Here is a 25,294-nt window from a genome sequence, read left to right as displayed (position 1 = left end):
CCCTGGGGGGATGAATCCTTCTGACTTTGGTGATCTCCTGACTTTTTCTCCAGCGTCACCATGAGGTTGACATTTGTGGTTTTGAGCCAAATGTCTCAACAGCTATTGGGCAGATTATCAAGAAATTTGGTACAAACATTCATATCCGCCTCTGGATGAATTCTAATGATGTTGGTAATGTCTCGCCTGGCAACGTTAGAATTTGTCCAGTATTTTGGTTCTTGCTGAAATACCTGCGTCACTCATGACATTTCTTTCACCTTCAGTTCTACTTTGTGTTTTATGGCTGCAGGCTCTTGTTCTAGCCACTGAGGATCCTGACAGGTAGGCTGAACATTATCTGGTGAAACATAATCCTGGTATTTAACGATGCAGGTGTTTGGTGAAAGAACAGCGAATGTGATTCTGGCATATTGAATATGAAAACTGCTATTTCAGTGGTGTGAAAACATCCTCACAGTGACAGTGAGATCTGATGAATATCATCATAGAGTTGATGATAATAGGCAGGCAGAAAAGGGGTTATTAAAAACAAAAATAGTATATTTAATGTATTTACAATAAACATACAATCATGTAATCTTTTCCAAAAAATATACAGAACATAAAGCTTTTAAATATAAATTCATATAACTTAAAGAAAAGAGAAAACAAATCAAAGAAGCAATAGAGCATATCTAAAAATCTTTAGTGATGCTTTGAAAATATAGGTGATATTTTCCTATTTCAATTCCCTTTTCTTTTCAAAGGTACTCTGCAAAGGGCCATGAAATTCACATGATGAATACCACCCACAACATAGGCAAACACATCACTCTAAAACCGTCACTAACATGGTTAGCACGTGGTTTCACTTTAATCAAAGGCAACATGCTGCCAAAGGCTCAAACCAAAGGATTATCTATCTGCATATGAAGAGTTTGCTTCCAAAATAACATCCATCATTTACAAAAACTGACTATCTGTAGGAAATAATTAATCACAACAAAAACAACTGGCGGACCTATTTACAAGATAACTGTCCACTGATGTCAAAATGTTTCTTGAACGATAAACCTCAGGACTTTTTGCCCGTAAAATGTCGTATTTTGGCAGTAAACTCTTCATATGTCAATACTTCTGTCACTAAAGATCCGCTATAAAAGTCAATCTGCTGTTACCACAAGGCAAGGTCATCAAAAAAGAATAATGAGAAAAATAGGATGTAAAAAAACGCTCCAAAGTTATTTTCTCATCACAAGGCAAAACAGTCCTGTCGCCGCAGGTGAATACCAGGTCAAGCAGGCGCTGTCACACTTGCCAGCGCATTAGACAGACCTAGATTATGTTGGCTTCTTCTTCGCGATATTACAGTGCACAGGTTGATATGGCACAACATAGGCTCCCATCAGAAAGTCTCAGAGTAGAGCTTAATATCCAGGCACAGGTGCAGGACTGCTATCAGTGAAGTTTGGCTGTTTTTCTACGATCAACCTTATCTACTGTACAATGTCAGGCTATAGCTTAACATTGTTGCCACTTTTTTCAAGCAAAGAATTGTTTTTATTTGGACCAAAGCAACAAACAGTTATCAGCTTTGCCACTGATGGAAAGAGAGATTCATCTAAATTAGACAATACCTTCACTAGTAGAAAAGTCCTACATATTAACAGTTATTACATCCTAAATTATATTGTTTTCTAGACCCATATACAATATTTTATAGGCATATGTTTTTGGGAAACTTTTGTATGATATGGTGAAAGTAAGTAGAGGGATATCACAGAAAGGCTACATACAGCTGGAGGATCTGCTCTGAGCTCCAGCGTGGTGAGACAAAGTTCTCTGCAGGACATTACAGAACACTTCTATGGTGTCACTTTGGCACTTGTATGGCACTATTATATACAGAGGAGTCAGCACTATGACACACTGGACATTACAGTTATCAAAGACAGCGCCACCTGTCTGGGGTTGCTGAGGAGGAGATGGCAGCCGGCTGGTAATGTTAGTTAACACCCCCTTCCCTGGTTAGAGGCTTCCTTTTCCATTGTTTGTACATCTCAGCATAATGTCCAGCTGTCCTGAATGTCCTGCTGGGAGCCGATCCTCCCATCAGACACGGTCAAATTTGAAGCGTGGAAACACTGTGCCCAAAAATTCTTCCATTTTAAGAATTCAAGTCTCACTGTGGTGCTAAAAATCTGTACTTATACTCTTGTAGTTCACATCAAGCCAAGCAGACCTTTGTTTAGTTCAGTCTGGCCTGGTTTGGCATGGCTCTGTGTTGAATGTAGGTCCATTGTTGATCTCCGACATTATCTATCATCTGTTTTCTCCATTTGATATAATCTTCTTTTATTCTTTTTTTATGATGCTGAAGCATCATGAATGTATAGTTTGAGTCTTATACTATTATTTCATTGAAGTGCTAAATACATCATAGTGTGGATCCAAAATAATTTACATCATTTGCAAAAAAATGACTCATAAAACATGAGTGGCAGCATAAAATGAAAGTGAATCATGGAGCTTTGAAGGTGGCTTTAACTATCTTAAAAGAACAGTTCTGGAACTATGTTTGCTCTCTAGCCAATAGTTACATAAGAAGACTGATACCATTCTCATTTCTGTATGGTACATATGAAGCTACCACGAGCAGCTGATTATCTTAATTTAGCACAAAGACAGGAAACAGGTGAAAACAAGCTATCCTGGCACCAGTAACAAAAACCATCTACGAGTTCCTCTAAAGCTAACCTGTCAGCCTGGCTGACTGCTTCCCCCGTCTTTCCAGTCTTTATGCTAAGCTAACCAGCTGCTGGCTCTCATGTGTACTGTCATTAACCAACCTGAGTTTGGTATGAATCTTCTCATCTAACTCTTGGCAAGAAAGTGAATCATTTTATAGTCCAAAACATTGAACTGCTCCCTTAACGCCCACCTCCAAACATCAAAGGGATTAGACATTTTAGAAATGAAATATACTGTAATGATGAGTGACTGGACAAAGGTCCATATTTTTGATGCAAAACATATTAAATACTTACAAAGTAAGCCAGGAAAAACAATATATTCTCTATATAAACTGGATATGTCAGAAATAAGAATCCCATAGAATTCCTTAAAAAACTGAAACCATCTGTGTTTAAACAATCACTGCAGTGTGAGTGATTATGAGTCTGCTGAGGTTTGCTAAAAATTGTCAACATCACAATGCAGTATGCATTATAAAGCTTTTCCATGGTCTAAAATAGAATTTGGAGGCCATTCGAGTTAAATGTGTCTTTAACCATTACCATGGCCACCAAACCACAGAGTCTGTGCAGCTTAGTCATATTTCTTTTTTACTATTGCATGCGTTACCAGCATGCTTTTAAATGAACTAATTCCGGCTGGACACCGTGCGTCATGCTATGCTGTGTCTGCTGACAGCTAGCCCACCACAATCATCATGTTTCACTGGCTTGACTTGGCGTTCTACTTAAATGCTTTCACACTCTCACTCTGTCCACTCACGTGAGCTTTGCTGCTGTTTCTGATTCTGTTAATGAAGGCCCCCTCCCCCAAAGTCTCCATCTGCTTTGGCCCTACTACACACATGTACCCTGGAGATTCGTATTGGTGATGTTCCCTGCTTGTTATTTAACATGTTGCTATGTATTCCATGCATTACTGCTGCAGGGGGCGTCGCCAAGAGTGGAATTATACCCCATGTCTCAATTTGCCATTGACATGAGTGTTCCTGGCAGAATTACAATGGTGGTACGGTCAAATCAGTGGTAAGAGAGACAGTCATGTAACTGAAGTGTCACAGGTTCAGTTACTGAATCAGCTCATGTCTTGTCCAGCCATTCATAGGTGTGCCACCTATGTGCCAACTCCTATATCCTCTATTGTAATCTGTCGCTTTTGGTAAGATCATCAGCTAAACACCTAGAAGGACATTTTTTATAAATTTGCTTTTGGAAGTTGCACCTAATTTCTCTAATTGTCAAAGAAAAAAAGACTGAACATCAACAAAATGGTGTGAAGTTAAAAGAAAAAACATTCTGTGGCTCTGAAACAGAAAATCAGAATCTCATCCAGCATTCATAAGAAACCTCCACACAATGACTCTGTGAAGGGATAATTATTACATACAGGCTCAACACTGCTCTACCTTCAACAAAGGCGCTAAAATGCCCTCTGGAACAAGAACAGGTCAATTACACTGAAAGCTATTGAGAAAGACTCCACACATGGAGGAGCAGTGACCTCTACTCTCGCAAAAATGACTGGTAGCACAAAATGAAAAACAAAACCAGTTTTTGTTACAAGAAGAAACTGAACAATAAACTTACCAGTGTGACTTATCTTTAAAACTACATTTTCCAGTCATTTGCCACTGCCTCCTGTATCTGGGTTTGGGTCACTGGAGTTACGATGAAAGAAAAGTGCAGTTATTGTATAATGGGTTAGAGATAAATTTGTTCGGTTTGTGGGTAGAGGGGTTTTTTGGTCTTTCGTGTTTTGTCTATACTTGTATATAATATTTATATATTCACTCTTTCCTGTCCTCTGACCTCAGAGGCTTTAACAACTTAAACAGGAAGCAGGGCCGCCAGGAGTTGTGACCACTCTGGTGTTGATTTCTTTAATCTTTATTCTTAATTACTGGGATTATGCCTGTTCTCAGGCCTGTTTTCCTACATGTTTGGTCTCTGTATTCAATGCATTTCTGTTTTTTCCTATTGATTGTGTCAAATGTAATGTCTTTAAATGAAACTGATTGAAGCGAGTCTGTTAACAAGTCTGTAGGTGGGTTGTCTAGAAGTTGCGACTCTCTGTTCTGTTTATCTGAAAAAGTGCTCCAACCATGATCTTAAATATGCATCATCATGTTACCTGTCATTCTTTGCTTCTGACAGCTGGACCTGAGAAGAACTTCCTTCTTGAGGAAAATAAACTGTCTAATAAAGCTAATTAATAAGCAAAATTTCAGACTTCTCAAAGAACTCTGGCCTCGTAATAAATCAAAAGCTAATATAATGGCAATATGAAATAAACTGTAAAAAAAACTGCAGTGTTTGAAGCACTGCATAAATTCAAGTGTGGGAAAATGAAATTGAACTAAAGAAGATAGTATCATGACACAGTAGCTGCAACATCCCTGGTGCACATGTGTTTGGGGACATTTGTTGCATGTCACTCCTCCTATCTTTCCAGATGTTTGCTGTTAATCTCTTTCTGCTGTCAAATTAAGGGGCTAAAATGCCAAAAATCACCAAAAGAAATGTTTTTAAGTTGGCTTATGATATTGTGTATACCAGATCATCTGTATGTCAAAGGCAAAAATAAATGCAGTGTGGATATGGAGCATTTTGGGGGACTTCTCTTCATTTTTATCATTATGTCTGATGTTTGGGTGAGGAGATAAGACCCTTACTGAGAATGTTCTTCCAAACGGATACGACACCAAAGAAATTCTACACGTCAGATCAGTTGCACATTAACAGCTTCGGCTACAGTCCCAGTGCAGACCACCACTATAAAACTGACTCCATGTTGTCACACATCTCGTGGTCTTCCAGGTTGTATATGAACTTTGTCCTGTTGGCTGGGTTCTGGGTGATCTCTTTGCCCAAATTGTCCAGAGTCACATTGGAGGCAAAGAGTTCGGTGGGTGTGAGGTAACCCTCGCTGTTCTTGATGTATTTCCTGTAGTTCTTTCTCAAACACTGCCACGTGGTGGTGTACAGGAGGAAGGCTGATGACTTGAGCACAATGGCGATGCTGACATACAGATGCCTGTAGGCCACGTTGTCATAAAGCATGCAGGCTCCCTTCTCGCCACACACAGTGCTCCAGAACAGACAGGTGGAGTCGATGCCCATGCCGAAGATCAGAGGAGGGGGGATGAAGCCTGGAGCAGGAGCAGATTGTGGACAGACAGCAGTTCAAGTGGTCAAAAAGCATACCAGTTTGAGTTCAGGTTTCCTTCTTATCCGCACAGACAGGACAATGAAGTTCATTTCAACCAAGGTGAAAAATTGTTCTGACATTTACAAACCTGATTCAAAAAAGTTGGGACACTTTGCAAAAGATAAATAAAACAGAACGTGAAAATTTGCTAATCCTTTTTTGGCATATACTCAATTAAAAACAGTACAAAAGCAATATATTCAATGTTTGACCTCATCAGCTTCAGTGATTTTTTGTAAATCTAATGCAGCAACATGTTTCAAAAAAGTTGGGGCAGAAACAACAAAAGTCTGGGAAAGTTGCAGAATGCTCTGAAAACACCTGTTTGGAACATTCCACAGGTAAAAACATGCTTTCCACAACATCCCAACTTTTTGGAACTAGAAAGACATGACATGAACACGACAGACAGGACAAACACGGCAATGTGAGGCTTTTAACAGAATGTGTACAATACAAATGAAGAACCAAGCCTTGTTTTCCTGTGGATATTAATGCATGGCAGGAAAGTATAAAAAGTGGATTGGTTACCTATCAGTCTCAGCAGCAGGAACAGAACTCCAAGTGCATACGATTTAAGCTCTGGACTCACAGTTCTGGAAGCAAAGACAGAAGTGGAAATACTCAGTTGTGGCAAGTAGCCACTGTTTCCTTTCTCATGCTAAGCTAAGCCAATTGGAAGCTGTGTGTAATTTCATATGTACCATAAATACACATGAGAATGGTATCAATCTTCTAATTGGTAAGAAGGAAAATAAGTGGATTTTCTGAAATGACAAACCATTTAAAAAAAAAAACCAACTGAATAAGAATATGAATGTTGAGTGATATTCACAATTATTTTCTCATCCGTCTGTTCTGTACCCTACAATATTCTTTGACACTATATATAACATAATGGGTCAGTGTTTGTACCAGGGATGATTAAAGTGGTCCTGTTTCCATCAGAATGCCTTTGATCAACCATATGTGTCACCAGCTCCCTCTTGTGGCCAGTCTATGTATAGCAGCAGGTCTCCATACCTGATAAGGATGATGACAGAGGGTGTCTGGGCCATGGCTCCGATCATGCTGCATACACAGATAACACACAGGAACGTGAGGAAGGCCTGCTGACAGCCTGGACTGGGACACTTCCCTGGTAAAGCCACTGCATCTTCACTGTTGCTGGCTATACATGTACAGCTGGTCAGGTTCTGACACAAAGACAAGAAATGAGATCGAAATGTTGTTATTCCACTGATCTGAAGCAGGACTGCTGCACTGTAGGTATGGTTTGTGTATATATATATATATATATATATATATATATATATATATGTTTCTTGTGACTGTCATTTAATTTGTGCTCTTCAGTGTTCGAGGCAGTCATGATCCAGCTGGTTTCAGCAAGTGTTGACCTCTCCACTCACTGGTTTGGTGCAGCCAGCGAAGCAGGCTGAGAGGTAGGTGACTCCATTGGATCCACAGACAGGGCTCACTGATGCTGTGTAGCAGTTACAGCTATTGATGCACGGTGACTCAGGTCGCTGCGAGGACTGCAGTGTCCTATGGTGGAGGTCAAAGGTCACGTTAGAGAGTAAATATACCGTACTGTATCTACGATGTTCACATCAAATGGGAATATTCACAGGAACAATTTGACAATCAAAGTTAAGTTTTTCTGCAGACTTGCTTTTTCTCACTTCTCGATCTATTTGAAATATCAGTAGGTGTCCTTGCTTACTCGTTGCTGTAGGCGACCGTCACCCCGGCGACAGGTCCCGTGTCACAGCCCAGGAAGAGAAAAGAGACGTAGCAGGCAGTGGACACCAGGTTGACCAGCATGGCCATGCGGACAGCGCCCAGAGCTGACAGGTTCAGCTTCTTCACCAGCAACCCCCCAAGGAAGATACCCAGACAGGCACAGGGGATGGCCGTCATTCCTGGGGAGGACAAGACAAGGGTGTAAAATGTTTCCCAACAATTTTTACTGGTGTCTTCCTTCGCAGAGGCTTCTGCACTGCACGAATGATGTCGTTTCTATAACATCATCCTGCCACTCCTGCCCTGATTGTAAAACCCTTTGGGAACAAATAATGTTTGCCCTCCACTCAGACGAGATTATGAGCCACCTACCTAGCAGCTGATTGGCTGAGGAGGTGGTAAGGTTGAACTGCTGCTCCAGGTATTTTCCCAGGAAGGCAGCAAAGCCAGCAACCACAGCGATCTCCATGCAGGCTGCCAGCGTGATGCAGCTGAACACCGGATTAGAGAGAAGGTGCCTGGTTACCCGAGGGATTACTGGGTCAGAGGAGAAGAAAACAGAGGAAAAGGGGACACAATAAGAAGCAGAACAGGTAGCAAGACAGGAATAAAAAGAGAAAAAAATGATGATGAGATTTTTTATTAACAATCAACTCTTATTTGTTATATTTTGAAGATCTCTACTTCTCTTCAGCCTTTTTTTTCATAGCATCTCCTCCTGTCTGTGTTTCTGCTTACCTCTAAGATGCTCACAAACAGAGAGTCCGCTGTTCATATCAAAGCCATGAATGGCCCCGTTGGGTTTAGAGCCCTGGTACTCCAGGGTCAGGGAGGAAGGCAGCATGGCCTGCTCACTCTCCCCTCCACCATCCATGTCCTGCTCGTCCAGCGCCTGGGGGAAGCCGAACATGAAGAGGGCCGACAGGAAGAGTAAGGCACCGCAGAGGAGGAAGCCGCCCCACCAAGCCCCGATCCAGCGAGGGTCATCTGGGGTGATGTCCAGCTTACCTGGACAGGAGGGAGGGGAATTTAACTCAATGGATGAATGTTGAATGATGTTGTAAGATGAAATTTCAGATCAATCTAAAGAAATGGTTCCCAGGAGAAGTAGGAAATACATTCTGCCTGTTTCCGTTGTGGTATATTATTATTGCTCATTTTCCCAGTAGGGTCAGTATAAATAAACTATTGCAATACTTGCAAAATGAATAACATTCAAGAAAGGATGTCGAGAAATGACTACTCACTGGTGTCAATGAAGACAGCATCAACATAGACTTTGGTACAGACAGAACCTAAGATGAAGCCACAGGCCGGGCCAAACACTAATGTTGAAAACAAAATACCTGCAAGGAAGACAGAGAGAAAAAAGAAAGCATAAAGTAATCAGTCAGTTAAATGAAGCAGCAGCAGAAAAAAAATTCAATGTTATCACATCAACTTTTGCAGTCTTTTAATTTAGATAACTTAACTGAACAGTGAGAGGAATACTTAAAAACTAAAATGAAAAATCTACCCAGGGTCCACAAACCAAAAAAGCATTTCACCAAATCTTTCAGCAGGGGGCAGCATTGTATCAACCGTACAGCATTTATCACTAAGGCCCCTCTGTTAAATATGCGGTATTCTGTCGTTAAATGTATTATATGGCTGCGAAGGAAATACTCGAGGAAAAATTAGAGGTGTGCTATGCAGGAACTGTCAGCTACTGCTGGAGAACAAACAGTTATTGGCACTGTGTCAACCATTTTCATAGCCTCCTCTTGGTTGCATGCTGCTTTCGTTTGACACTTGGTCACTACGCTTATATAAAGTCCCAGTCTCACCTGCAGGCTCTAATTGTGTGGAGGCTGCACACCCACTGCTCAAAGACTGCAGCCCAGAAATGTCCCAAGCACAGCGAAATAAAAAGACTTGAGAAAATACAGACAGGGCAGGGTCACACTTCATACTTCATGATTGAGAGGGATTACTTTTGTATGAGTCTATAAATTGTTTTTTGGGAAAATCCTGAATGCATACCTTTAAATATTGAATTCATTAAATTTCGTCAGAAGTCTCCCACTGACTGCGTAATTGATCTAAGACTAGATTATCGAGCAGAATTATAAATAATCAAGCAGGAAATGGGTTCTTAGTGTAAGAGCAGTGGGGAACCATTGAATCAGTAGCTCTGGTTTACTTTCTCTTGAAAGCAAAGCTGCCCTGTTTAAGCCCAGAGGCTGAGAGGCTTCCAGTCAGCAACAGCAGACTGTGCAGGACTGTGTGTGTGCGTGTGTGGCAGTGAATCTCAGCTATCCATGCTGGTGGCACGTGGAACAATAGGAGCTCCAGCAGCCTGAGCAGAGAGGGCTGCTCCCCACTGACAGAACGAGCCAGTCAATTTTTCTGTGAGGGATGTAATGATTATCGCCAGTGACAAATCTGAGAGAGGAACAGCAGCTTTATTTTTCATTGTGTTATCAACGCATTTCTAAAGTAAAATCTAATAAAGAAGTCAGAAAGAAGCATTTTTACAACCAGCTTTAATGATTTGTAATCACCAATTGGAAAATTTGGAAAGCAAAAAAAATATATTTCATCCATAATTATCTTTAAGCATTTCTGGGTATTTTTATTCCCTTATAAGTAGAGTAGAGATGACAAGAAATGAGGGACATGGTGATTCATGATCAGAACCTTGAATACCCAGGCCAGCATGGCCACCCATCCATATGCTTTTTTTTTTTTTCGTCACAGATTTTGGGCCTTACACTCAAATATTTATCTTTTGTAACTTGTCACATCAATCCGAAAACACAGCTGACCATCAAAGTCTGTACAAAATTCCTTGGCACTTCACTGCAGAGCTGTTGCAGTCTGGAACAGAGACGTAGAACGAGCGCCTGCCATTGACACACCTGTGACCACACTCTGACCAATAGTTACCCTCTCTCTCTCACTCAGTCTGACTTCCTCTGTCAGCTATGCATTATGTTCATTTCAGCAGAGTCACTGATGCCAGCGGGGCTGAAGTCATGTGACAGCGGTCTGCGGTTACAACAGGGCCAGTTCAACAGCCAACCAATGAACAACCTCGCACCTCCAACTCTGCCTTCCACTAGGATCAAATCACAGACAAGCACAGGACAGCACAACTAATCCATAATGTATGTGATGCAGGGAGCGCACAGACAACCACACACACACACACACACACACACACACACACACACACACACACACACACACACACACAAGCATGGCAGTGAACAAGTGGAAAATGTCTTTACTATGTCATGTATGCATGGGAATAAAGTTAGAGCCTGGATTGGCCTTCAAAGTGACACAGCTGATGACAAAAGCAGCAATAAGCATGACGATGGAAAATTACCAGTAAGCTTTGTTACGCCATGAGAAAAGACAGACAGCTCATAATCCTTCAGCAACAGCTGCTGGACACCCATCAGGAGAAGCATTCAGGACTCAACAGTTGGTACACTGAAGGCCCATTCCTGGGAGACCCGGGAAGGCTCATGGCAGTAAAATAATGTACTGTACGAAGAGTGAGGGACTGGAGCTGTAACCATACAGTTAAACCTTTGTTACTGCGTGGCAGCAATGTAGAACTATAATAATTTGTGTCAACAGAAGTGATGTTTACTAAAAAAATAAATGGCAGAGGACTTGGGAGTTTGATTTTGTCTTAAAATTATGATTACATTTATGGATTGAGACCATGACGAGATAAAAAATGTACAAACTGTACGGGAGAATATTTCAAATGTGGTCTACCCCTGTAAAATTATACAAAATTTAGCACTCCTCCAAAAAAAAGTATCAAAGTATGACTTCAAGGCATATTAATTTAAACTGATCTTGCACTGAAATTAAAGTTGCTGCATTGTATTTTCACACATTTTGAAAACAACAATCCCGAAAGGGATACACGGTATAGAAAATGGATGGATGGATGAAAACAACAACCGTTGTAACAATGCTGGAACACATTTTCAAATTCTAAAAATCAACACCAGCGTGTTTTTTTTTTTTTTGGCCTAAATAATTGGCTTAACGTCTGATTGCTCATTAGAGGCCGAATGTAAATCCCTCTGATTTTATTGCCTTTCCAATGATTGCAGTTCTGCCTTGGTGCAGCCGTGGATGAAAGCTGCAGATGCTTTCAGTGTCTTGGTTGATCTACAGTGTATCACCACCTGTCAATAGGTTGAAGGAACATGCAATCATCAGAATCAGGCACAGGGAACGGGTCACAACTGTAAAACAGGTCTTTGAGAATAATCATCCTGAGAAAGCTTATTTAGTAGCGATGATATTATTTGTTAAAAAAAACCCAGCAACACTCACGCAGGGTGGCACAAATAGAATGCAGAGTAAATATTTCTGCAACAATATATTACAGAGTGCATTTTTTAAATACTCGACTGTGTTTCCATGTTTCCTTTAAAAACGACCTCTATTGATTATAATATATTCTGTCGGTCATCTTTAGAAGTTGTCACAGAGACTGCTAATCTTATTTTGGAACCAAATGTTTGGTTTGGGATTGCAGACAGGATGCACTAAATGCCACATGTTTGTGCTGCTGTACCCTGAGACACAGAGGCTGTGGACAATTAAATCGATTTATGTACTGTATATTTTTTGTCTGGAATGATTTCTAGCTCAAATCAACAGAGCCAGTATATCACAGGAAAAATCTATGGCAAAAGGTAAGTGGAAAAGGTTTAAAAGGGCGAAGAAGACTGTTGGTTGACATGTGGGAAATCTGACGGCCATCTCAGAGACACACGGCTTTCCAGAGATCCTTAATGGATTTCCATTGTTTCTATGCAAACACAGACTGCTGTGCTGAGCACTGTGACAATGAACACACACACAAACGCACACAAGACTGGCTAGAGAGAACAGTCAAGCTACAGTAATGCAATCCTGCTGGACAACAAACTAATGGAAGATGAGTTCATTTTCGACTATATGCTTATTCCTTATTCCTTTGGCATCTTCGCACAGATGCGGGCTGTCTATGCCAAAGTAACTTTGTGTCACATGAACCTAGATGACTGAAAATAACTGTAAGAGAAATGTATAATTCACACACAGACACTCTGGGAGGGCTTGGAGCTTTAGAGGGGACTTTAGAGGGTATCCATGTAAGTGCAAGGCTCCGGCAGCTCGTTTGACCCAGCCATTTGGAAAAGGCAGGTGGAGACACTCCACTTAAGCCCAGAGCTTGGAGAGGATTTGACGACTCCTTCTCACTGTGAGATTGTCTAGTTAAGTGAGTCTGATACAATATGTATAATTGAGTTTGTTCCTTAAATATTAGTTTTACTATAAAACATTAAATGTGCAGAATATATTACTTTTCATATCAAAATTATAATGGTGCTACTATATCACAAAGCACAGTGATGTCAAGATGTCATATGATATTATACACACAAAATAAGACAGAAATAATAATAATAATATGAATAATAATATACATATACTGTATAGGTTCAGTAATGCATGCTCTCTGGGCCTGGTTTTCTATAAACTCTGACTAATTACCAATAACATGAATTTTTCCTGCTCATTTCTATCTATACACGGGGAAAGAGAAAATATTACAAACATGTTACAATATAATGCGATCATATGCGACATCAACACGAATTGCAGCCTCAGATATATCACAGTTAAATCAACACCTCGTGGACACGGTGCTGAAAACAATTTCAATTCAGTTTTTACATTAGATTTGTTATTTTATTTGATCAGTTTGATTTTTTTTTTTTTTTTCCTTTTCATTTTATTTCCCAGCAAGACAGTCTAAATGCTGTAATATTTTGTCAAAGCCATCTTGGAGGTTAAAATATATTCTGGTAGATGTTTTATTTACTTACTACTTTAATTTGCTGAATTTTCCTCCTGGGGACCAACAGTGTTTCAAGTTATCTTACTTAATTTATTCATTGACCTAAAAGTAGTTAGGCTTAAATATACTGAGTCTAAAATACTACAAAGAGCCTACAAAATCCAACCATGTGATGTTTCTAATTATATAATTTACAGATAACCCCCAACTGAGCTGAAACCCCCAAATTCCTAGAAAAAACACTGAGGACAGCCCTGATTCCAAAGAATACTGAAGACTCAGTGTGCATTTAAAACCAGGAGTGTATGTAAAGGAGGCCAGCTCAGTTCTTTTGGAGTAATAATACAAAACTGTAGTCACTTGGTCATTTCATTGTTGATATTCTTACATTGGTCTAATAAAACCAGACATGATGTAACTCAGGCTTAACTTGATTGTAAGGCCAGTCCCCTCTCCTGTGTTCTCTACCAAGCTGTAATGAATGCAGCAGAGGCAAGGTCATACTGTATGAGACAGGGCTCCTCTACCTGCTCACACTGCCAGCACATGAATAATTTCTCACTCAGACTCACATTATGACACGGTTCAATCACTGGCACTTTGTATCTTGGCAAAGGTGCTCTTAAAAGGTGCATATATAAAGCAGCCTGTGCTGGTCTGGACAGTGTGTGCTGAGTCAGTGTTTATACCTTCCTCTACTGTCCTACAGTGGAAGAGTAATAACTCCGCTGGAGTAAAAATATTTTGCTGCAGTGGACTCTCAACTTGCAGCCTCACAGAGCTTCATTATACGCATTACAGCGATGAATAGATGCTAAGATATGAAGCAGGACCCGGTGGCTGCAGAGCTGGGCCTCGCGGGCTCCGACTGCTCTTATACTTTAAGATGCTGTTATGCACAATAGGTTACTGTACTCTGCACTCATGTACTCTAATATATTGTACTGTTGCTTCTTTTACTGCAGACCTTCAACCTTCCTGTTATCCAGCCTAGTCTGAGGGTACTTCTGTGCATTAACATAATAATAGGAAGGTCTAAATGGGATGTGCTGAAAAGCAAGTCAAATGTGAGTTTGTCAAGTATTTCAATAACTGAACAAACCTCCTTTAAACCCGTGTTAGAAAAAGCTTGGTGATTAGTCTGATGTAGTAATAACAGCGACTGGCTCTGCGATGCTGTACTTTAATGCCAAAGTTAGCATGGTAGCATCCTTACACTGAATGCCAACATGCTGATGTATGTTTACTGTGTTCACCGCCTTAATTAAGCAGGTTCATTATTGGTTGGAAAACCATGAAATTTGTTCCACGTCTCCATAGTGTCCAGAGCATGAACGCTGATGACCTTGGTGAGTCCCTGACTTTTCCTGTGTCATGAGTGAAATGCCTTAAATGTATTGGATGGACCCTGAAATTAGGCTTCAGGTTCTGCACACAATGTGTTTCAATAACTCTGGTGATACTCTAACTTTGATGTAGAGTCATCATTAGGTCAAAATTGTAATTTGTCCCATACTTAGAAATATAAACAAACCTGCAGCCTCTGCTTTACTCTGTGTAAAGTGCTGATTAACAAATGTTTGCATGCTATCCTAATAAACTAAGATGGTGAACAATGTAAATATTATTGCTGCTATACATCAGCATCATTGTCTTTGTGCTCATGTTAGCATGCTGACTTTAGCATTTAGCTCAAAGCACTGCAGTGTCTGAGAAACAGATCCCACTCTTTATTGCTTATGCTGCAGCGTTTCGCTGCTCCATTAATATAATTCTTTTAATCTATTTTTGTTTCCTTTTCAACTGCCAGAAGGCACAATGATCTGATGGTCAGCTAATTCAAAAAACAGTCTCTGTTTCTTCTTACGAGCCTGCTGCCTGATGTGTTGGTCACACTGACACACAGGGAGGAAAGAACACACACACACACATAGTGTGTACTAGACACCATGTGAAAACCTTTTTGAGGACCAACAGGCCACAGTACTGACACAGAACAGATACAGGACAGATGCATGCTGGGGGATTTGAGCCATGACAAGTGGGAAGAGTCCTCAATCATGCAGGCAGTATTGATCCGTGGGGGTGAAAATGTGGCCACGGCAGAGCAGCTTCAATCATCTGGTTTGTTAGCCAGCCCGTGGAGAGCCGCTGCTTTAATATTTAATCATATGGTTAAATGTTTGCTAAACAACTCCTAACTGCTGCTCTGTCTCGCTGCATTATTCAGGAGTTTCATACAACCTTACAGTTTCTTCATACATCAAGTTGGTCAAACATTGCCTCCGCCTAGAGCCTGGCAACAGGAAGCAGCAGAAATACTACTGTGAAGCCCATAGTACTGTACATATGTACTCTATATGGACTGCACTCCATGCAATTACAGAGCCATAACAGACAAGCCAGCAGTCACACTGTGGGAGGTAACCATGGCAATCAATACGCCTGGATTGTCAAAAAAACAGAGAACAGAGAGGGGGTGGTGCAGTGAAAGGAATAACAGACAATCTAATAAGTGTCGAAGAAGCTTGGGGGATGTTGTGAAAGAAACAGTTCCTGATGGACTGACAATGGCCGCGGAGCACTGAGCCAGGACATAGAACAGTGGCCATGATGCCAAATCAGTCAAGATTTCAATTCCAAATGCAATATATGCAAATTAAAACCCACTGACAGTCAGTGAAGAGGAAGAAAGAGCAACAAATGGTGGCACTTTTTTAAGGTTGCAGTTAACAGACGTCCTTGTTTGACTGACTGGACTGTCAGATTCAGTCCGTCACAGGGTAACATAAACACAATCAGATTCACGCTTACAGGCCATTCTGACTCTGAAAGTCCAACAGAGATCTTATTTAGTCTTTCCAGTTTGCTGTCAAATACCATGCCAGAGCATTAAATAAAGTTTGAATATTTTGGCAATATCAGTTACGATTTGATGGATTGCCACAGAACATTTTGTAAGAATGCAGACACCCATGATCCTACTGATGATTCCTTCACCTTTCAGTTAGACAATTTGCCATTAAATTAGGTTCAGATATCCATGCTCCTCTCTGGATAAAATTTAGTAAATGTTGTGATGTATTTCCATTTCACCTAGCACCATAATGAGATAAATTTGAGTTTGTCCAGTACTAAATACCTGCAAAATGAACCACATGCCCTACAACTTTGTGTTCAGCGCTAACTAGCAAATGATAGCATGGTAATACACTTCACTATTATGCTGAACAGACTAAACATCACACTGGCTAAACATGAGCATGCTAGCAAGCTGATGTTAACATTGAATACAGGCTAACAGAGCTGCTAACACGGCTGGAGTGGCTTAGTCTTGCTTTAATGTTAATGTAATTTCAATATATCAGATTTTTCTCCCTCAAAAGAGAGCAGAATGTGTAATTTCCAAATCAACCTATATGCATTTGCAAGATAAACAAAAAGAAAACATGCAATTAATTTTTCATAAAACTTGATTTGATTTTTGTAGGATGATAAATGTGTAGTTGTGCTAACGGGTTATGACATTATAACAAAGCAATGTAGGCTTAGCGCATCATATTCACTCATAATTCCTTTAAAGTACCTGAAATAGCAAAGAAATATCAAGAGTAATGTCTAACATCGGGCATCTGGTATGAGCTGGCCTCTAGCCAAGCAGGGGGTAGGGTGGGTTGTTGGGTTCTCTGCTAGCCTTGTTTGCCCTCCTTCCTCTCCTCCATCCTCCCTCTCTCATCTCCTCCACCCTGAACGCTGCTGGCAGAGACTGTACAGATCAAAGCATGCACAGAACAAACCGCAGGCCTTCTCACCCTGCAAGAGATCTGCACTGAAACACAAGCAGGGTCAACACAACTAGCCAAGGACTAGCAGAGAAGCCTCTGAGGAGGAGTAACTAGCCACACGGCAGCCAACAGTATTGAATTTTTATTTTCTTTTAGTGCATTTGTTGGTCCCATCAGGGCAAGCTGATGAATCCACAAGAAGAGGAGCGTAAGGACAGCACCAGAACTCTTACAGAATAACAGCTAACTACACCTGTGCTTTGACTTATTGCTGCTTCAGCTCTTTAAGTTTTAATGCACTGGAGATTTTACTGGTCTACATTATCAAACAATAACTGAATGTCTGCAAAAATCTGCAATTGAGTGTTGCCCACAACAAATAACATTATTCTTGCATTCATAAAAATAAGAACAAGACAATAAAGAATAACTTTTCAGACTGACCAGTGTATTTTCCCACTGTCAGTATTTGTATTACAAATAAACTGTAGCACAGCTGCACGTTCCATGCAGTCACAGCAGAAGCAGAGCTTTTGTGAGAAAAAGCTCTACCTTATTAAATGTAATTACCACCTGAAATTGTATTATCAAAACAATTAAAAAAAAACATTTTTATATTTCCGTTTCTTTTCTGGAGATTATGGAAATGTCTGTCTTTTTTTCCAGCATGTCCTCTGTCTCATTCTCCTCATCTCCCCAGATGGAGCTCTGCTGCTGGCAGGGCACTGAGTGGTGAGAAGAACAGGAACGCACATACTGTAGCCTCAGTGCCTGTCTCTGTACTGTTGCCTTGGCAACTTTGGCAGACAAGCTGTAATGTGTGTTATGTCGACCTCTTGGTTCCTGCTGTTAGTATAACTGCAGTCCTCTGCTGCTGGCCGCTCAACATTTGCTGAAGTTGGGAATAAAGTGCTTCGTCAAGGGCGCTTATGTCAGAGAAGACAGGATGAGACCCACAGTTTCCCTGTCAAGCACGACAATACAGGAAACACTGGATCTTAAATCATTAGTCAGTAATCTTCTGTTCACAGCCCGCTTCTCTAACCTTAAACGCATAATTCTGTCGTCGCACCCATGTAATCGAAAATCCACAAATTTCCACAAATGAGCTTTTTCAAATGAACAGTGAGCTGGAAGACAATTTGGGTGCTAAAACAAAATCGAGGACTGTACCATTACAAATTGTATTTGTTGCTGCATTGTACCCATGGCACAAATTAGCCACTAAATACTTAGCAGCATGACACCATTCAGAAAAGAAGAGCAGAGCACACAATAGCAAAGTATTGATGGATTCATGCAGCCCCTCACACATAACTAACATGTTTACCAGCTGGGATATTTTCATCCACTGGCCAAACTCATTATCTGGGTAGGACAAAAAAAAAAGGTCAATACTGTACAGCACAGTATCACAGAAACCTCCCTCACCTCCTAAATCCTATGCATACAGTAAAAGCAAAGAATCACATTGCTTTAAATCAGGTAATAAAATTGATGCTAACACATAACGTGCAGTGAAATGTTTGTGTGCATTGCAGTGACATCAAGACACATTAATGTTTGTTTACTCTAGCTTTTAAAAATATTCTGATTTCAATCTGGATACAAAGTTATACAGTGCACACGCAAACAGTGCATGACACACACTAGGTCTTGATGTGGGCCAGAGAAGACAAGAGGACAGGCTAAGCAGAAAGAGTGGATTACTCTTATAGGCTTCCAGGGCACCAACACTACTGACCAAAATGGCCACAATTTTCACAAATCCAATAGTTACAAAGGAATTTGTCGTATCAATCATCTGTGTCTTCCATTTGTGGTTTGTCTAAAACAAACTGAAGAAAAACTGATAAAATAGCATGAGAATTATAAAGCCCATTTAGAGAAAATCCTCACACAGATGTCAAATAACTGGCTGCTCTGACTGAGAAGTGATCTCTGGGAAGTGGACTGTGGTAGCACCACACAATTTATCAGATATTTTAGCGAATACAGACATACTGATTATATTCTGTTTGGATTAAGATAATAATCCACACTGATATGTATATATATACATATACATATACATATACATGTACTATTCCTTCTCCTTCAACATCTTTGGAGCTGGATTCAGAATCTGATTGAGGAGCACATCAGAAGCAGAGTGCTTGCTGGCATGAAGGCTTAGTCATGGTCAATGCTGTTATATAAAAAGTTGTATGACTATAATCTTATATGTTATGATATCTCTAATGACCTGTGGAATACTCAGGGGTCTCTTTCCATTTATTGTCATTTGAATGTGACCATGGTTGGATATATCGCACCTTCCCATTAACCAAAGCTAAAACTTGCCTTGACTCTTGCTTGCTCAAAATTAATTTCACTTAGCATAGAAAGTGGAAGGGGGCAAATAAACCCGACCAGCACCTCTAAATTCTACTATTCAACACGTTACATCTTGTTTGTTCAATTCTGCACATAAACAGAAATGTAATAATGTTTTGGGGTTTTAATGGGAGTTACACATAGACTGTATAAGAAATGGACATAGTCTCCATCACGTCTCCTATATCTTTCTGAAGATCCACTGTGAAGCTCAGCAACAGTGCCTGACAAAGTCCTGGCTAATCCAAAAATGGGCAAAGAGGTGGAGCGTGGGTGGAGCTGAGGCAGCTGAATGAACCCTGGTTGCTGAAACCTAGCAGCTAGCTGTTTGCATGTTCTTCCCGTGCATACGTGGGGGGTGCACTCCGGCTTCTTCCCACAGACCAAAAACATGCTCATTAGGTTAATTGGTGACTGTAAAACTGCCCCGAGGAGTGAGTGTGAATGGTTGTGTGTTTGTGCCCTGCGAACTGGCGACCGGTCCAGGGTGTACCCCACCTCTCGCCCGTTGACGGTTGGGATAGGCTCCAGCACCCCCCGCAACCCCGAAAGGGATACGCGGTATAGAAAATGGATGGATGGATGGACTTTGTTATGTAAAATTCACCACCGTACGGTCGTCATTTTGGCACTTTTACAGCTGCAGAGGTTCATGTTCATGAGTAACGCATGAGGAAATGACTAGCTGTTTGCCCTGCTTCTAATCTTTCTGCTAATTCATTCTAATCTTAACCATGTTTCCCAAAATGTGGAACTATTCCTTGAAACACATCACACCAGCAATTGTGTCACTACTTTATGACATCATGAAAATTACAGAACAAAAAGCTTTCGATTCTCTCACTGACGCTTCAGCATGTGCCATAAACACAGACGTGACAATCAACTTATATGTTTTTGTCCACAGTAGCTCAGTGCTACTCACCTATATACAGCGAGGAGTCCTTCCTGTGGACATGGTCATCGATGTAGGACACTCCCAGAGGCTGGACAGGTGTGGCTCCGATGCCCAGCAGAACTTGGGCTCCAATCAGCAGAAGGTACATCATGTTGGTGTTGGCTCTGTTGCCACATTTTAACCCAGAGTCTCGGTTCTCTGACCTGGAGATGTTAGAGCAGACGTCCCTGCCGTCCTCAGCGTGCCACGAGTCCCCGGCCTCATACTCATACTGATGAGTCAGGAACTCCGGCAGGGCTGACAGCAATGCCCCCAATGCCATGACGATCCCGCCACAGCCAATCAGGCGGGGTCTGTGGGCCTTGGCGCCAAAGTAGCTGACAAACAGGATGAGGGCCAGGTTGCCGATTTCAAAGCTGCTAGCAATGACGCCCACATCGGCACTCTGGAGGTTGAAGCGTCTCTCCAGAGTGGTCAGAACACTTACCTGAGAGGGCGAGAGAGAGAGAGAGAGAGAGAGAGAGAGAGAGAGAGAGAAAGAGAGAGAGAGAGAGAGAGAGAGAGAGAGAGAGAGAGAGAGAGAGAGAGAGAGAGAGAGCAAGTGTTAAAAAGTGTTTTTACAAATAGCAGCTATTTAGGACTGCCAGTGACATCATAGCCAACCCACTTTTTAATGAAGGTTTAAGCCCTTAACATATTCAGCAATTAATACTGTATAGTTCCTACACCATTACTTGCAATACCAACCTGTCATCAGTATAAATTCTGTGCATTTTCCATTTCATTTAAATGTCTGCGTCAAATAATAATGTAGGCCATTCAGCGTCAGGTGTTTTTCAGTAAAAGCAGGCAGGAAACAGCCATCTGCCGCTCGAACCAACGACAGCAACCTGCTAATGACACACAGTAGCCGAGGTGGGCTGCTTCCACCATCTTCATCCCCGCACTCCTCCCCCTCCTACACCCAAAACAAGCCTGAGGCTAGCCTGACGCCAACCTGGGAAAAGGGATATGTGCATGTGTGTGGCTTGAGGCAAGAAACCTCATGCAGATGTTCTAATTATCAAACGGACACAAACACATCGTACCAGCTGTGTGTGTGGAAGTGACAGACTGGCTCTTTGCATCAGATGTGTGGTGAATCATCTACAGGACTGATGACAAAAAGGCTGGTCAGGAGTCATTTTAAACTTATAATGACTCATTCACATCAAGCTTCAAGACTTCTTGATGCAATTCCAGATAAAAAGGAGAACGAGACCGTGACTATGCAAGTGAAATCAGGCGGATCATCTACGCTATCTATTCATCTTCTCTCTGTATAACTTCTTTGTTTTATCCTGTCACACCAAACTCAAACTCATATCACACATATATGATATCAGCATATCAAAAACAGTTTTGATGTTGATCAACTAATCAATTAATTTGCTAAACACTCCAAGTTTTACTGCCTTGTCTCTGTAATAAATAACGTGCAACTGGAAAAAGAGGAGGAAAATCACCACACATGATGAACCAAGCAAGTGGCTGAATTAAATGAAATTAAATTACAGTGACAGAGAATAAAAGATGATGACAACGATATATTATACAAGAGAGGATAGGCGGTGCTTCTACAGTGCTTTTGTCTGCAGCAGGATTTGCTAATGGTGCACTTTTGGTTTGGGATGTTATTTTAAAGCAGGTCGCTGCACTGCAGTCTTCAATGTAAACACTAATCCACTTTAGATTTGTGACTGGTGCAAAACCCATTTAAACTAACCCAGTGGTGTTTCTGCAAGCTGCAGTCTTCACCACACGAGTGGCAAGTTCTTGCAGCTTTTTCTTGAAAAGGCCTCTTTTTCAACATCTCTTCTGGCAAATGTGCCCGTGTACAGTGACCGGCTCCTGGAGATGAGCTCATGTTGATGCAGAGTCTATTCATACCAATTAGGCCTTTTCATGTTTTTGTCATCGAAACCAGCAAGTAAATGCTGCATTAATATTAAGGCCAGAGTGGAGCTGCTGACCTTTGACTTTGCCCCTTTTTAAAATGCCCTCCCAGAAAATGTTGATATGACGGTGAACGAAGAAGTTTCTCTCCATCTTTACTGTAATGACTCACAATCAGAAGGAGAGGATCCTTTGTTAACTAAGTGTTCTGTCCTTTGAGAATAAAATGAAGCCCAACATACACGTGCAATTATTTATAGTATCAAGACGGTGCTGTCAGCTATCAGGGGAATCGGCTTCAATTAGGCAAATAATAATCCTGATGAAAGTGGCATCTATCATATTCATACAGATTTACACTGAGTGGTTGGGCCAGACTAATGTAGGTAGACATCAGCACACAAATACATTAAAACCCACTGTGGTTGGCTTGGGCCACAGCATTCATAGCTATCAGCACTCTCGTTACACTTCAGAACATCTTTACCACAGATCTTTTTCAACATGAATGATCTTAAAGAAGATGCTTTAATTTCCATCTCTGCATCACTGATTGTGCATGAAATCTTATATTTCTTATTTTCTTTTGACTCCTAAACTCATTTAGCCATCTGCTCATCGACTGAACGCAGCTTATCTCTTCTGCTGACACCAATGTAATCATATCAGTGCATCATACTAGCGCATTATGGTGGTCAGACTGTGACTGGAAATGTGCAAATGAGTAAAGAATATAAGGAAGCCTTTCTGGAGAGACAATAAAAGCTACTGTCGCTTCTGTTGAGGCGATCACGTCATCTCCAAGGCCTATATTTCCCAGTGTCAAAGGCCTCCCGCATCGCAAACGGGTGCAGAGGAGCAGGCAGGCTGTATGAAGCCCCTGACCAGCGTTTCGTAACCTGTTCCCCAACAGACCATCCACGTACGCATGTTCAATTCTCCAACAGCAACGTGGAGCCTACGGCCGCCGTGACGCGCTTTGTATCACGCAGGTGGTGCATAGGCCTGATGGATAATACGCAGCAAGTCATCAATCAGTGAAAGCGCCGCGTCCCATGGCTGCTGGAGAATGTGATTATTCTAATGTGATCAGAATGATATGATTATTAACCGCATCAGCTGAAGCACCGCATCGTTCCTCACTGTCTGCTGCGCCGGGTTGAAGGGCGCTGCGCTAACCCGATGTTACCTGAGATAGACAGAGATACGACGTTCCTTCAGACCGACACTGTGTCCATGGTGGCCGCTCTGTACAAACTCACCAGATAGGCGCCCACGGTGCCCTGTGCCAACATGAGCGCACATTCCGACACCAGGAAAATCTTAATGTTGGAAAAACACGAGGTCTTCTTCTGGTTGTCATCCTGCTCCGGGTCGTCGGTGCTGCTCCGCTCTGTGCAGATCTGGTTTTTAACCTGCATCCTTCGGCTCAGGCTCCGGTCGGATTGGACGGCATGAAACTGAACGGGTCCGGTCCGGCGGAGAGCATCTGGTTATAATGACGAGCCGCACTGCAGAAGAGGTGCGAATCTTTTTGACAATAGCCCGTCTAGGCTGGAAAATACAGCGAGAAATACTGCTGTCCACTCAGCATTACGCACAGTCCGTCTGCGACCTCTCTTCCCTGCCTGCCCAGCCAGTGCGTATCGGCTACATCATATTTAAATACGTAGGTTGCGCATATATGTATGACGGCTTCTGGTACCCGACGTAGAACTACAGGACGATGTTTCTCCACATCCGGGATGTTACATCTCCACCCAGGACCGGTACCGACTGGATTTGGTTTCTCAGCCCTGTTCCGAGCCGCAGCTCTACGTCCTTCAGGCAGTGTTATGATGCTCCTCCTCCTCCCATCCATGGACCAAAGCACGGCGAGGGCGGTGTAATCTCTCTATCTGTGTGTGTGTCTCTGTGTTCCTCCCCCTTCTGTCAACGTGTTTCCCCACATCATCATTTTACCTGTGCAGACTTTCAGCTAAATCATCGCCACAAAGAAATGCAACATTTCACTGAAGCGTCAGTATAAACACACAATGACAAATCAACTGACTATAGCACGACACAGCAAATTTATACTTGTCAGTTACAAATGCTGTGCTCCTATATTACTTTGCAGAGTAATATTGCTACAATAAACCAATATCATTGTGAAATGGGTTCAGGTTTAAAGGTGAACCTTCATCAGACATCATCTTTGTAGGACTTGGCCATTAGACCAGCGAGGAGCTTTCAGAAATGGATCCTTGTGTTTCGAGCCCTCAGGTCACTAACTTCATATTACTTTGTGTTTTGACACTCATTTCCTCACAGTAATCCAGCCTCCTACTGCACAAATCTGCTGTTTTCTATCTTATGTTCAATATAATGTCATTCACCAGAAGGTACCCCGCTTTGAGAAGGTCACCGCTGTCCTCTCTGATTTTCCATCAGCATCTGGAGAGGTGCAGCAAGACACTGAACCCCACAGCTACTCAGTGCTGCAGGAGCAGCAGACTGAGGTTGCATGAGGCAGCTTAGTGTAAATGTACAGAACAAAGTGACTGTGAAGGTGAGAGATAAAGATGCTCAGTCACCAAGGTCATGATATCTAGAGGTCAGAGTCAGAGGTGACTGGATTTGCTGTTCACTCTCAGATGGAAATATAATATCACATTCCCAAATATCTGGATTAACCTGAAAGTGGCCAGGCTTTATTTTCCTTTGTTAAATTCCCCGTCAATTAACAGAACATGGTGCAGGTTTGTG

General features: G+C 41.6%; 1 protein-coding gene across 1 annotated transcript; it reads right to left on the bottom strand.

The window, feature by feature from the left end:
- Window positions 1-527: 527 nt before the first annotated feature.
- Window positions 528-24,422, bottom strand: LOC139334065 (solute carrier organic anion transporter family member 3A1-like). Its single transcript, XM_070966811.1, has 10 exons — window positions 23,809-24,422; window positions 20,639-21,098; window positions 8,937-9,035; window positions 8,428-8,697; window positions 8,062-8,226; window positions 7,670-7,868; window positions 7,356-7,491; window positions 6,967-7,139; window positions 6,475-6,539; window positions 528-5,884 (listed from the first exon to the last, which is right to left on the bottom strand). Exons 1-10 carry the CDS (start codon window positions 23,965-23,967, stop codon window positions 5,508-5,510), a joined length of 2,103 nt encoding a protein of 700 aa, XP_070822912.1. The 5' UTR covers window positions 23,968-24,422; the 3' UTR covers window positions 528-5,507.
- Between the last annotated feature and the right edge of the window lie 872 nt (window positions 24,423-25,294).

This window comes from Chaetodon trifascialis, chromosome 1, assembly GCF_039877785.1.
Source record: "Chaetodon trifascialis isolate fChaTrf1 chromosome 1, fChaTrf1.hap1, whole genome shotgun sequence".
Lineage (NCBI taxonomy): Eukaryota > Metazoa > Chordata > Actinopteri > Chaetodontiformes > Chaetodontidae > Chaetodon > Chaetodon trifascialis.
Note: the sequence above shows the minus strand (reverse complement) of the source record. Positions and strands in the feature narration are given on the sequence as shown.

What these genes read in the sequence shown, in the direction of transcription:
- LOC139334065 (XM_070966811.1), bottom strand. Translation starts at nt 23,967, where the DNA reads ATGCAGGTTAAAAACCAGATCTGCACAGAGCGGAGCAGCACCGACGAC. An exon ending in TGCTGTCTTCATTGACACCA is followed by an intron (nt 8,698 to 8,936) that starts GTGAGTAGTCAT and finishes CCTCCTGTCCAG; the next exon opens with GTAAGCTGGACATCACCCCA. An exon ending in TCGCTGGCTGCACCAAACCA is followed by an intron (nt 7,140 to 7,355) that starts GTGAGTGGAGAG and finishes TCTTTGTGTCAG; the next exon opens with AACCTGACCAGCTGTACATG.